The sequence below is a fragment of the Cetorhinus maximus genome, chromosome 32 (assembly GCF_964194155.1).
Source record: "Cetorhinus maximus chromosome 32, sCetMax3.hap1.1, whole genome shotgun sequence".
In the NCBI taxonomy this organism is placed as follows: domain Eukaryota; kingdom Metazoa; phylum Chordata; class Chondrichthyes; order Lamniformes; family Cetorhinidae; genus Cetorhinus; species Cetorhinus maximus.
The window spans coordinates 7,841,954-7,856,990 of NC_135910.1; the positions used below are offsets into that span (position 1 = coordinate 7,841,954).

The window sequence follows — 15,037 nt, forward strand, 5'->3', positions numbered from 1 at the left end:
GTGAATTAGTCACGGATCTTCTCCTAACAGCGACCAGCTGTCCTGGAGTAAACAGGGTGTTGGCGAGGGTTTTGAATGCTGTGTAAACACTTCCCACCCCTCACTAGCTGCCGGGGGTTGGAAAATGGCTTTTGAACCACCGGCAGACATTCAGGGACACTGTTAAGGCTTCTCCAACTCCCTATCGGCATTTATTCCAGAAGGTCACTGTGGACCTCTCTTAGAGGGAGTAGGTGGGTTGCTACTCCACCTTCTTGAACACCTTATGGGAGTGACCCGGAGGAAGAGGGTGCTTGGCCATCAGCACCTTGCTGTGGGTCAGCCCCCTCAGTCCTCAGGAGCAATGGGAGGAGGAGACGAGACCAGGCGGACCAGCAGCCGTTGCTGGAGGAGAGAGGGGCGGGAGGGTGAAGTGGAGCCCATCCTCTCGGGTACAGGACATTCCACCTCTTCCAGAGCCCCTCCAGCAGGCCGTGCCCGAGAGTCTGTGTGGCTTCTCCCTCTGTCCCTCAGCCGGGTCATCAAAGGAGAGATGAGGGTGTTGTGGTAATGTCGCTGGACGAGTAATCCAGAGGCCCCAGGCTCTGGGAACACGGGTTCAAATCCCACCACGGCAGATGGTGAAATTTAAATTCCATTAATAAAACTCTGGAATTGAAAGCTAGTCTCAGTAATAGTGACCATGACAAATAACATCAATCGTCATAAAAACCCATCGGGTTCACTAATGCCCTTTAGGGATTGAAATCTGCCGTCCTTACCTGGACTGGCCTACATGTGACTCCAGACCCACAGCGACGTGGTTGACTCTTAACTGCCCCTCTGAAATGGGCAAGCAAACCGCTCAGTTCAAGGGCAATTAGGGAAGGGGCAATAAATGCTGGCCTTGCCAGCGACACCCACATCCCGTGAAAGAATAAAGAGACCCTGAAACCTGTCTCTGTGCGTCAGTCAGTGTGCTTCACACCACCAGAGGAAGTGGCTGCTCCACAGAAATAGCATCTTAGCAGGACTCGAGTGTGTTTCTGTTTAACACATCCCGTCAAGCTCACATTATGCTAAGCAGCAATTAGCCTCAATGTTACTAAATCCAGATTTTCAAACAGGAATGTCGTATTAACATAGCACCTATTTAGCACTTGTTTCCATCATTTACCAAAATAACCCCAGAAGCTTTAACAGCAAACAGTTGCTGTCCAATTTTCATCTGGACCATTTCCAGAAACTTACCTCACATTTGGGTCATTACATGCAGAACAGTAAAATAGATAACTCCAGTAATATGAATGTGTGTGTGTGTGTTCGTGTGTGTGTGTTCGTGTTCGTGTATATGTGTGTGGTCGTGTGTGTGTGTGTGTGTTTTCATGTCTCTGTGTGTGTGTGTGTTCGCGTGTGTGTGTGTGTGTTCGTGTGTGTGTGTGTATTCGTGTGTGTTCATGTGTGTTTGTGTGTGTGTGTGTGTTTGTGTGTGTGAGTATTTGTGTGTGTCTGTTCGTGTATGTGTGTGTTTGTGTGTGTGTGTTCGTGTGTGTGTGTGTGTGTGTGTGTTCGTGTGTGTGTGTTCGTGTGTGTGTCCGTGTGTGTGTTCGTGTGTGTGTGTTCGTGTGTGTGTGTGTGTTTGTGTGTGTGTGTGTTTGTGTGTGTGTGTGTGTTTGTGTGTGTGTGTGTGTGAGTGTTTGTGTGTGTGTGTGTGTGTTCGTGTGTGTGTGTGTTCGTGTGTGTGTGTGTGTGTGTGTTCGTGTGTGTGTGTGTGTGTTCGTGTGTGTGTGTTCGTGTGTGTGTGTGTGTGTTTGTGTGTGTGTGTTTGTGTGTGTGTGTGTGTTCGTGTGTGTGTGTCCGTGTGTGTGCGTTCGTGTGTGTGTGAGTGTTCGTGTGTGTGTGTGTGTGTTCGTGTGTGTGTGTGTTCGTGTGTGTGTCCGTGTGTGTGTTCGTGTGTGTGTGTTCGTGTGTGTGTGTGTGTTTGTTTGTGTGTGTGTGTGTGTTCGTGTGTGTGTGTGTGAGTGTTTGTGTGTGTGTGTGTGTTCGTGTGTGTGTGTGTTCGTGTGTGTGTGTGTTCGTGTGTGTGTGTGTGTGTGTGTTCGTGTGTGTGTGTGTGTGTTCGTGTGTGTGTGTTCGTGTGTGTGTGTGTGTGTTTGTGTGTGTGTGTTTGTGTGTGTGTGTGTGTTCGTGTGTGTGTGTCCGTGTGTGTGCGTTCGTGTGTGTGTGAGTGTTCGTGTGTGTGTGTGTGTGTGTGTGTGTTTGTGTAGGAGAATGAGGGGCAGAATTTTCTGCTTGTCGGGTGGGCACGCGCCCGACCTGAACGAGTGTAAAATGACAGGCGATGACGTTAGGCGAGCGTCCCGATGTCATCGCGCGATATTTCGGTCGACGGGCGCACACGGGGGTCAGCAGCACCCCCGCCAACAATTAAAAGGCCCATTAAGGCCATTAACAATCGAATTGACTTCAATTTTTCTCGCTGCCCGTCCGACCTTACGGTTGGCAGGCGGCGAAAAGGCCAAGCGGCCGTGGCGTTTTTTTCGAACCCTCATCCACGGGCGGGATGAGATTTCAATCCGTCATTAAAAAAACCAAAATGTTCATTCTAATTTCTAACACGTTCAGGTGACTGATTCTGATGCGCAGACATTTTTTTTCCCAGATTTTTAAAACCTTTCTTTAATTGTTTTGAAGTCTGCAGCTCCCTGAGGCAACTCTCCGCCTTCCAGGAGCTTCCATTCAGCGCCCGCCCGCCTGTGCCCGCACTGACGTCAGTGCCCACCCTCCTCCTGCCCCCACCCTGACAGCACTGAGCGTTTCAGGGTGTGCTTCACGCTGGCTGGAAGTTAATTGGCCAGCCAGAGTGAAATCGTGGTCAGGGGGAGGGGGGTCAATCGCGGGCAGCAGTCCGTCCCCCGGCTACTCCCGGGCCCACTGATGGTGCCCGCACGCCAACCTCAAACTCCTGCCCTCTGTGTGCGAGCGTGAGAGACCGTTTGTGCCTGAATATGTGAGCGTGTCGATCCTAACCCATGGGGGAAGGCGCCTTTGCTTTGGCAGCTGGCTGGAAAAGGACCTTAGGTACGAAGTGAAAGGTTACAGGGCCTGAAACCTTAACTCTGTCTCTCTCCACAGAGGCCGTCCTGACCTGCTGAGCTTTTCCAGAGTTTTTTTGTTCTTGTTTAAGATTTCCAGCCTCCGCAGCATTTTTTCGCTTTGGTATTCGTTTCCTGGACGTTTAGTGAAAGGCCCACTTTCTCAGGTGCTTCAGAGAGGGGGGTGGACAATGGCCTGGAGCTCGGTTTCGGAGCGAGCGCCCACACGCGAGAGTGACCTGCCCCACTGGAGCTCAGCGCCTGAGGCGGGAGCGGTTTTGGTTTTGGATGGAAGGTGGAGCAGAGCGGACAGTTTCCCGTCTGTTCCGTAAATTGTCTCCGTGCCTGTGCTGGGGGTGAAGGGGCCGGACCTGCAGTGAGGAAGCTGGAGGACGGGAACCGGTGAGACCCTGGAAAAGGTGGACCCGTTTCCACATCTTGGGAGCCTCCTCGAGATGAAGGCAGACATCGAGGATGGAGTTCGTCGTTGCCTCCAATGTACCGGCTCAGCCTTCAGCCGACTGGGGAAGAAAGGATATGAAGACTAGGATCTCAATCCCGAGGCTAAGGCCCTGGTTTACTGGGCAGCGGTGATCCCCACGTTCCTATATGCTTCAGGGACTGGGACAACACAAAGGAGGCACCTCAGAGCGCTGGAGAAGTACCACCAACTTCGCAAGATCCTCCAAATTCAGTGGCACAAAAGGGGGTCCAAAAGTAGCGCCCTCTCCCAAGCCAACATGCCCAGCATCGAACTGCCAACCAGCCAAAACCAGCTCCGCTAGGCAAGTCAAGTCACTCGTATGCCTGACGCCAGACTCCCAAAGGAACTGCTCTACTCAGAATCGGATCGCAGCAGGAGAATCGCAGGAGGATAACAGAAACGCTTTAGAAATGTCCTTCAGGCATCCCTGAAGAAATCAAACATCTCGCCGACCTGTGGTTGACCAAGATGGAGAAGGCTCATTGGAGAAGGCATCGGGCGTCTCGAGAGGCCTTGTTGGGACTGTGCAGAGGCGCAGGCAAGGCATCGGAGAGGGCGCAGGAACCTCCTGACAACCCATCCAGCCAACTCTCCAAGCACCACCTGCCCTGCGCGAGGCAGGGTCCGCAGGTCGCACATTGGATTTATCGGCTACTTCAGAGCCCATTGAAACAGAGTGGAAGCAAGTCATCCTCGATCCCGAGGGACTGCCAAGAGAGAAGTGTGTGTGTGTATGTGTGCGTTGTCTGTGTGTGTGTATACGTATGTGTGTGTCTGTGTGTGTGCGTCTGTGTATGAGTGAGAGTGTGTTTGAGTAAGTGAGGCCAAATGTATGTCTGTATGTGTGAGTGTGTGTGAGTGTGTGTGTGTGTGTCTGTGAGTGAATGCATTGTCTGTGTGTATCTGTGAGTGTGTGTGTGTGTTGTCTGTGTGTATCTGTGTGTGTGTGTTGTCTGTGTGTGTGTGTGAAAAGTGTGCACGGTTGTATGTGCACATCTGTGTGTCTTCATACATGTCTATATGTGTATTTATACATGTGATTGTGTGTGTCCTCGTACAAGTGTGCCTTTGTACATGCGTGTGTGCCTTTGTACGGGTGTATCTTTGTACCTGTGCATTTGTACATGTGTGCCTTTGTGTGTTTGTATGTGCGTGCCTTTGTCCCTGTGTGTTTTTGGACATATGTATGTGTATACTTGCGGAAGGTGGGATTCTGGAGCACAAATTGAGCAAACAACGTTTGAAAGACTCGGGCCTGAGCGGGACCCTGTGATTGGCTGGTTATCCCTCTCGGTGCTATGACAGGCAGTCAACTCTGAATATTCCAAATCGGTGGGTGTGGAGCAGGGGCCAATGGAGCAGAAACCAGTTTCTTCCTCGATATACTGAAGACTCTCAAAGGCCTTTACATCCTTACGTTTCAGGGTGAACACAGGGGAATAGATTCAGGTGATTAACTGTGGTCTGATTAGCTCTCCCTGCGATGTAATGCATTTACAGGCATTTCAATTAGTTACTCTTTGCTTAGCTCCTATTAGAGGCACTTTGCTTAACTAACCAGCAAAAGCATTTATCCTCGTTAATTACTGCGGCTAGACGTCACTAACTTCTAACTTGTACCTTTTATGGGAGCCCAGCTGACAGATCAAGGCTCACAGGACCTCAGGATTGGAGAGAGGGACATGGGGAAAACTAAACCTGGCTTTCCTAAGGAACACAGCAAGAGGAGGAGGCCATTCGGCCCCCTGAGCCTGTTCCGTCATTCAGTGAGAACATGGCTGATCTGTATCTGACCTCCATCCACCTGTCTTGGCTTCGTATCCTTTTTCTAATGTTATAGTACGAAGATTTCAGGAGGGAGGAAATACCGAGGGAGCTCGGAAGACTTAGACAAGCGACATTTCCTCCGACCCCACACCCCAGGTCAGCTGTTGAATCCCCCTACCCCCAAGTGCAAAAAGGTGACGTCTCAAGGTCAAAACCCACCTTCAATCTGCCAAACTGAGCTTTGCCACTGGGAAATGGGTCATGACCCCTATCAAACCCCAGAGAGGGAACATGGCCCTGTCAAACCCCGGGAGTTCATGACCCTGTCAAACCCTAGGGAGGTCATGACCCTGTCAAACCCCAGGGAGGAATCATGACCCTGTCAAACCCCGGGGGTTCATGACCCTGTTAAACCCTAGGGAGGTCATGACCCTGTCAAACCCTGGCAAGGGGTCATGACCCTGTCAAACCCTGCAGAGGGGTCATGACCCTGACAAACCCCTGAGAGGTCATGGCCCTGTAAAATCCTGGGAGGCCATGACGCTGTCAAACTCTGGGTAGCAGTCATGACCCTGGCAAACCCCTAAGAGGTTATGACCCTGTCAAACCCTGGCAAGGGGTCATGACCCTGTCAAACCCTGGCAAGGGGTCATGACCCTAAAAAATCCCTGAGAGGTCATGACCCTGTCAAATCCTTGGAGGTCATGACTCTGTAAAACCCTAGGGAGGTCATGACCCTGTCAAACCATGGTGAGGGGTCATGACCCTGTCAAACCCTGGGGAGGTCATGACCCTGTCAAACCCTGGGGAGGTCATGACCCTGTCAAACGCTGGGGAGGGGCTTAATGGTTACTAACAATCACTGAGAAGGGATTATGATCCTATTGTACACAGTAATGTAAATGGATTCCTGTTTTTGGTGCAGCAATGAAAAACAGGGATACACAAGAGGTCAGGGTTGAAAGAGTGCAAAGAGGGCTGGAGGTGGTTCCAGAGATAGGGAAAGGGGGTTCAGGTTTCAGTTACCCGCTTCCTTGCCTGGTTGGATCTGCTGGAACACCTTCAAAGAGGGTCAGGGTCAATTATTCACACGTGCTCTGGGATCAGGGGGTATATTTCAAAATATAAAACAGGGCAGTTTCCCTTGTGCCAGAATGTGATGCCTCCATTTTAAACATTTCAGCCTTATTCCCAAATCCCGCCATGGCCTCACATAACCTCCTGCAGCTCCACAATTCCGGCCTCCCTTCCACCAATGGAGGCCATGCCTTCGGCAGCCTGGACCCTAAACTCTGGAATTCCCTCCCTAAATATCTCTGTCTCTCTCTCTCTCTCTACCTCTCTCTCTTTCCCTTCAAGACACTTCTCAGAACATATATCTCTGGCCAAGCTTTTGCTAGCATGTCCTAGTATCTCCTTCTGTCGTTTGGTGTCACATATTGCCTGAGGCCGATCCTGTGAACCTTTTACTCCATGAAAGGTGCTATAGAGATGCAGCATGTTTTTGCATTGCCTCATCTTGTATAGAGGCTGATGAAGTAAGGTAGGGAGGAGGCTTTTATGGAGCATTATGTTTTCTTTATTCTTTCGTGGGATGTGGGTGTCGCTGGCAAGGCCAGCATTTGTTACCCCATCCCTAATTGCCCTTGAACTGAGTGGCTTGCTAGGCCATTTCAGAGGGGCAGTTAAGAGTCAACCACATTGCTGTGGGTCTGGAGTCACGTGTAGGCCAGACTGGGTAAGGGTGGCAGATTTCCCTCCCTAAAGGGCCATTAGTGAACCAGATGGGGTTTTTACAACAATGACACTTTCATGGTCACCGTTACTGAGACTAGTTTTCAATTCCAGATTTTATTAATTGAATTCAAGTTCCACCAGCTGTCATCATGAGATTTGAATTCAATCAGTAAGATCTGGAATTAGAAAACTAGTCTCAGTAACGGCGAGATTTGAACCCGTGTGCCCCAGGGGTTATCTCGGGCCTCTGGATTGCTAGTCCCACAACACCACCATCTCCCCGCCGACCATGAATACGAGCATGGCCCAGTTGGGCTGAATGGCCTGTTTCTGTGCTGTAAATTCCTCTCAGTCACCTGCGGAGGGTCGGGATGTCGTGCGGGGTCCCGGGACGGGGGGGGTGGGGGGGTGGATGGGGATGGGCGATTGTGGAGCCCTGGGCGGAGAGGATGGCGTTTGACCTTTGGCCTTACCGTAAGATGCTGGAAGAGCCAAGCCCGCATGATGTTGGTGGCGACTTTGGGAAAGATGCCCCTCTTTTTCTGACGCCTCTTGTCTTTGTCCAGGTCGTCATCGTCTCCGGTGCCAGGTGAGGCCACGCTGTTGTCCAGTGCATCTCCTGAGGAGAGAGAAACCCTGGGATTAGCAACGAGAGGGCAGACGGGTGGGGTATCAGGTTAGCTTTCATTTTCTTTTCAATGGGACGTAGCTAAGAGACATCGCAGGAACAAGGGAACATTCATCTCCACATTGTTAAGTGACCTCAGGATCAGGTTTATCACGGGTTGAATTTTCTGTCTCAGTTTGAGAGAAAAGGTTCATGATTTGATTGAGAACCTGCAATGGGAGGAGATTCTTTCCCGTCGTAACTTAACCCCAAGCTTCCAACTCCAGCACCTACCACTTGTCACCCGGAGGAACGTCCTCAGTGGGTTAGTTGTCAGGCGTGAGAGTCAAAAACAAATGCTTCAAACCCCACTTCAGAGACTGGAGCCAATCTTGGCTGGCACTCGGAGTGGGATGAGGTGCCGCGCTGAAGTTACTGGGACAGATGCAAACTCCACACCCCACGCCCCCCACCTACCCCCACCCACCATGCTGCCCATTATCTGCAGTGCCAGGGCCTGGGGAGTAGATGGGATCTCACTTTCTCACTATCACATACAACCCTAAACACACACACAAACATGGACACAGACACAGAAATAAACACATACAGGTGCACACACACACATACAGGCTCACAGACACATGGGCACAGACGGACACACACATATAAACGCATACAGACACAATCACATATACACATATGGGCATGGACACACACACGGACAGAGACACTGACACACACACATACGGGCACAGACACACACACATACAGACTCAGACACACACACATACGGGCACAGACACACACACATACAGACTCAGACACACACACATACGGGCACAGACACACACACATACGGGCAAAGACACACACACATACGGGCACAGACGCACACACATACCCAGACACAAACACAAACACAAATATTTTCCCTAACTAACAGCATTACCACACTGACCAGGCTGCATATTCCTAATTCATGATATTCGCTGTCTGGCCAATCAGAGCTTGCCTCCTTATTTCCTTATTTTTATTCATTCATGGGTTGTGAATTTATGCATTTATGCTGTCTTAATAATAATAAAATCGGGGCCTTCAACAGCTGCTGCACTATTTTATCCTCAGGCAAAAAAAAAACTTAAAAGCCTGCCTGGAGGGTAACTAAATAATGCATGGGAGAGGTCCCAACTCCACATCCCCACTCGTCACAGTGTCCAATCCCCCAGTGCCCATCTCCCAACACCCGTTCTCCAAACACGCCATGTACCACAGCAACACTTTCATCCTCTCTAACTAAACGGAGTGCAACGGTGAAGAAAAACTAAAAAAAAGGAAGGAAGAAGGCACATAGAGACTGGAAAGAAATCAAAAGGCTTTGGTTCAACACCTCCACACATGCATACACACGTGAACACACATGTGAACACACACACACATGTATATATGTGTTTGTGTGTGTGTGTTCACATGTGCAGGCACTAGGACCACACACAACAGCACAAAAACACACATGTACCAGACACAAGTGAACACACACACATGTTCATATACTTACACACATACACACGCATGTACACACAGATTTGTATGCAGAGACACGTATGCAGACAGACACATATGCACACACAAGCACTCAAAAGCTCACACAAACTCACACACATGTAAACACACAGTCACATGCACACACATATGCTCCCATAATCACACACTCACACACGCACACACACACACACAAGCACACGCATATTTTGTTTCAAACGGTTGTACATGTTTTAAGATCAATTCCAGTGATGCTATGTAGGGACAGAGTTGCATTGACAACAGAGATCGTGCCCCTGGCACACAAGAGCACGCAAACTCACACGCAGGTGAACAGACAGCCACATGCACACACGTGTGCGTTTCACTCCAGCTTTCCTTCAGGGATGGACATTGTCCCATCTCAGCCTCTCAACATTGACCTGCCTCCATCCCCGGTGAAGCTGCCTGGCTTTTAGCATTAGACAGGCCTTCACAAGAGCACAGGTTAGACAGGCCTCATCCACGGCCTAGACTCCAGGCTGGATCTTACCCGCTCTCGCTGGGTGTGTTTTCAGTGGGGGGGGTGGTTGAGGGCAGGTAAAAAGGGGTCGTGTGGCGAGCCCAAGGCCTCCCACCCACCACCCCCTCCCTCAAACTCACAAGGCAGGCGGGCACCAAAATAATTCCAGGCAGGCCTATTGACCTGAACAGTATGGCTGCCCAGGCCAAAATAGCTTGACCTCACTCTTGGCCGTACATTGACCGGTAACACCTGCAGAACACCGGAGCCAAGGTCAAGGCGAGAGTGAATCTCATTGGGTGGAATTTTCCGCTTGGCGTGCGGGCGCCTTCCCCACTCGCTCGGGTGTGGAATAGCGCGCGATATTTTGGTTGGCGGGCGCCCGCTGACAATTAAGAGGCCCAATAAGGCCATTGAAGTAGAAACTGAGGGCGATTTTTCGCTGCCCGTCCGACCTGACGCCTGTCGGGCTGGCGAACCTGCCGGGCGGGACTTTGCCTTTTTGACGAAACCTCATCCAAGGGCGGGAAGAGGTTTCCGCCATTAATTTAATGAAAAACTTTTGGTCAGAATTTTCATCGTCTATATTCTCACGTGGGTGAATCCGATGGTGTGAATGTTTTTTTTTTTCTGCGGTTTCAAACCTTTATTGATGGGTTTTAAATTCTTCGGCTGCCTGAGGCAGCTGTCTGCCTTCCGGTAGCTTCCATTGCGCGCTCCTCTGCGCCCGTGTAGACTTCGGCGCTCACCCTCCCCCGGCAGCGCTGAGTCTCTCAGCGCGTGTTTCACGCCGGCTGGTTGGCCATTAATTGGCGTGAAATCGCGGCCGGGGTTGGGGGATGGGGCGCGATCGTGGTTGGTTGTCCGTTCCCCGGCTGCTCCCGGGCCCACCGATCGCAGCAACCCGCCAGCCCGAAGATTCTACCCGTTGGGAAAATGGCGGGTACCGCCTGGGGGTCGCCGCGGCAACAACACACTGCGCACTGCTTCGCTCGCCCCGGCCTACCCAACTTCTGCTCAGGAGCCGCCCCACCATCGCGGTCGGTAACCGCCTCCGGGAAGCAATGGGGACCACGGCGTCCGAGACGTTGAGACCAACATAGGCTCGAGTGGCTTCCTGTGCCAGCACATGTCGAACCTCCCGATATCCACAGGGAAAACTCGCCCCTCTCTGAGGGAGCACCAGCGGCTGACAAAACAAAACGCTCCCGTTGACCGCAAAGAAAAGACCCGTGCGCTCGTCTCCAATCCCCACTGGACCACACGCCATACCCTCCAAACTGACAACCAGCTCACCCCTCCCCCGCCTCTCGATGGCCCACCCTCCTGGTAACGGGCACAAACTGGCGATGTCCCAGGTTTGAACCCCGCCCCCCCCGCGGAAAATCGGGGCAACCCTCGGCCGCTTGAGGACGGGCCGGGGAAGAGGTGACCACTAGCTCGACAAGGGGAACGTTGAAATTGTGACCGTGGACACCCAAGTCGGGCTACTGCCCGTCCGCGGAGCGTCTGCCCGGACAGATCCACTCCTGGTGGCACTGCGACCACGGCATCGCACTGAGGCAGCTGGGCGTCGTTGAAAGGGTTGTTAACATCGACGCGGGACTAGAACTGCTTCCCCTGCTCTACAAATCAGTGTCGCACTGGGAAAGTCCGGTTGGATTTGGTGCCTAACTAGAGTGGGACTTGAACTCACAGCCTTCAGATTCAGACATATTACTGCTACCCACTGAAACATAGAAAACAGAAGCTGGAGTAGGTCAGTTGGCCCTTGGAGCCTGCTCCGCCATTCAATAGGATCATGGCTGATCCTCTATCTCAACGCCGCACTCCTGCTCTCTCCCCGTACCCCTTGACGCCCCATAGCCCTTGCCGCCTTTAGAGTCTAGAAATCTATCTATTTCCTTCTTAACTATATTCAGTGACTTGGCCTCCACTTCTGTGGTGGAGAATTCCACAGGTTCACCACCCTCTGAGTGAAGACGTTTCTCCTTATCTCAGTCCTAAGTGGCCTACCCTGTATCCTGAGATGGTGACCCCTTGTTCTAGAGTCACATCTCTAGAACCAACGCCACAGCCTGTGCTCCTGATACACACACACATTGGCAGTAAGGTCCGAGAGCGGGCACAACGTCATCCCGGGAAGGACAGAAAGGGAGTGGGCAATTTCGTGAGCTGCCAACTCTGGTTGGGTGCATTCCTGGAGTTTTCATCACATGGACCTCCCGCCCTCAACCACCTCCGCCCGGTCAAGCAGCCCCCTTGCCCACCTCCAATCTTTCGACAACTAATAGAGGAATTGAGTAACGTTGGCCCGTTAGGGATGGGCGGGAGGCGCTTGGGAAGCTGACCGCTGCCCGCAATCGGGGCCCGACCACCATTTCACGCTGGGCGGGTCAATCAAGGCCTGCCCGGCGTGAAATGCGCGCAGGCAGCGGCGCCGGTGTTAGTGGGGGAGGTGGGAGGGAGAGGGTGAGCGGGGAACTTTGCGTGTGCATGTGAGAAAAGCCCCCTGAGGCCCAGAGCTGCCCCAGGGAGATGAAGATAGATATATAAAAAAATAAAGCTTTTTAAGGTGTTAAAAACCATGTCCCCTCATGCGACTCTGCGCAGGGACACGTTAGGAATGAGTGCGAAATTTTTAATGTTTTGTTTTAAAGACAGGTCGAACCTCATCCCACCCGTAAGGTTGGGTCGGGCCAGTGGAAAATTTAATCCAATGGCGGCGTTAACAGGCCTGTTAATTGTCGGCGGGCGCACTGTCCACTCCTGCGCGTGCCCACGACCGAGATAGCGCTCCAGTGCGCGAAGAATTCAGGGCGCTCGCCCGACATCACCGCCCGCCATTCTACGCTCGTTCGGGTCGGGCGCGTGCCCGGCAAGCTAAAGATTCTGGCCGTTATTTTTATTAAATTTTTCAACAAGGGTTCGAGCAATCTTTCATTCCTGGAGACGGCCAGGGGGCGATCCTGGAGAGTTGGCAGCCAGCGCGCACGTGTCAAGGGGGCGGCGCAGGGTAAACTTTACCCCGAAGCGGGTTGAGGTTTTGAGGTTGAACCGTCCCTGTCCCTGGGAATGATATTAAGCGGATGTGGTTTTGGTTCCAATCTGTTATTTGCAGAGCTTGCTGTTCACTGCCTGGCTGTGATTAATGCTCCTTCCCCGTCTCCTGCTGTTTTATCGAGCCTCTTGGTACAAGGCCCTCAGCAGAGTTTACACAGCGGCTGCTACTGCTCCAAGGGACTCCTTCAACACCTACTGACACAAAATTTATACCCCTGGCTCTGTTAACAATATACATCACAAGCAACCAGAGGATTGGGAAATATTATCATTAGCCTTCACTTGAGGATGAAGTAAGTGTTACTGAATTTGAATCTGGCTGGCTGCTGTTAATCGTTTAGGAGGGAATTCTTTTGGGCTGATGGTGACTGCACCCTTTAAATCACGATGGAACAATTAAAGGAGAAGGGCCAAAGCCTTGGTCTGAGTCCAACTGGACGCTAAACCCAAACAGCGCATCCAATTCAAACCAAAAGCCACACTCAGCTCGATGGGCAACACTCTCACTTCAGCCTCAGGAGCTCGTGAGTTTGTGTCGCGCTCGAGTGAGTTCAATGCCACCTCTGGGCTGACGCAACCTGCGCAGCGCTGAGGGAGTGCTGCACAGTCAGAGGCGTCATCTTTCCGGTGAGATGTTACAAGGGGCATGTCTGCCCATTAAACAGGGGCAGTGGGAGCAGGGGTAGGCCATTCAGCCCATCAAGCCTGCCTGCTCCGCCATTCAAACAGTTCATGCTGATCATCTACCTCTTAAGCCATTTCCCCCCCCACTATCCCCATATACCGTGACATCTTTCTCTGCCTTGAATGTACACAATGATTGAGCCTCCACAGCTCTCTGGGGTAGATAGGTCCAAAGATTCACCACCCACTGAGGGAAGAAATTCCTCCTCATCTTGGTCTTAAATAGCCTGCCCCTTATTCATAGACTATGTCCCCTGGTTCTAGACTCACCAGCCTGGGGAACATCCTATCCACACACAGCCTGTTACACCCTGTACAAAATTGTAAGTTTCAGTGAGATCACCTCTTATTCTTCAAAACTCTAGAGAATACAAATAATCCAAGCCCAGTCTCTTTAATAATCCAGACCCAGTCTCCTCAATAATCCAGGCCCAGCTGCTTCCATGTAGGAGAGAGTGGGTATGGGATAGTGGGAATGGGAGAGTGGGAATGGGAGAGTGGGTATGGGAGAGTGGGTATGGGAGAGTGGGAATGGGAGAGTGGGTATGGGAGAGTGGGTATGGGAGAGTGGGAATGGGAGAGTGGGTATGGGAGAATGGGTATGGGAGAGTGGGAATGGGAGAGTGGGTATGGGAGAGTGGGTACTCCCATGGGTCTCTCCTGTACCCGCTCTCATGTGCCCACTCTCCCCATACCCACTCTCCTATACCCACCCTCTCTTACCTGCTCTCCTATACTCACTCTCCCTTATCCAGTCTCCCCATACCCACTCTCCCTGTGCCCACTCTCCCCATACCTACTCTCCCATAACCACTCTCCCAAACCCACTCTCCCCATACCCACTCTCCCCATACCCACTCTCCCCATAACCACTCTCCCCATACCCACTCTCCCCATACCCACTCTCCCAAACCCACTCTCCCAAACCCACTCTCCCCATACCCACTCTCCCCATACCCACTCTCCCAAACCCACTCTCCCAAACCCACTCTCCCCATACCCACTCTCCCCATACCCACTCTCCCAAACCCACTCTCCCCATACCCACTCTCCCATACCCACTCTCCCCATACCCACTCTCCCAAACCCACTCTCCCCATACCCACTCTCCCTGTGCCCACTCTCCCAAACCCACTCTCCCAAACCCACTCTCCCCATACCCACTCTCCCTGTGCCCACTCTCCCCATACCCACTCTCCCAAACCCACTCTCCCCATACCCACTCTCCCATACCCACTCTCCCCATACCCGCTCTCCCCGTGCCCACTCTCCCCATACCCACTCTCCCAAACCCACTCTCCTCATACCCACTCTCCCCGTACCCACTCTCCCTGTGCCCACTCTCCCTGTGCCCACTCTCCTATACCCACTCTCCCCTTACCCACTCTCCCCTTACCCACTCTCCCTGTGCCCACTCTCCCCATACCCACTCTCCCCGTGCCCACTCTCCCCGTGCCCACTCTCCCCATGCCCACTCTCCCTGTGCCCACTCTCCCATACCCACTCTCCCCATACCCACTCTCCCTGTGCCCACTCTCCCCATACCCACTCTCCCCGTACCCACTCTCCCCGTGCCC

At 52.2% G+C, this 15,037-nt stretch overlaps 1 protein-coding gene across 9 annotated transcripts in view; it reads right to left on the reverse strand.

Moving 5' to 3' along the window:
• The window catches only part of LOC144671454 (homeobox protein Meis1-like), a 464,290-nt gene that overhangs the window by 39,949 nt on the left and 409,304 nt on the right, over nt 1-15,037 (reverse strand). For all 9 annotated transcript variants that reach the window (XM_078533376.1, XM_078533369.1, XM_078533371.1 and 6 more), the window contains exon 8: nt 7,536-7,681. In XM_078533376.1, coding sequence (XP_078389502.1) covers nt 7,536-7,681 — 146 coding nt within the window. The remainder of the gene's footprint in view (nt 1-7,535; nt 7,682-15,037) is intronic.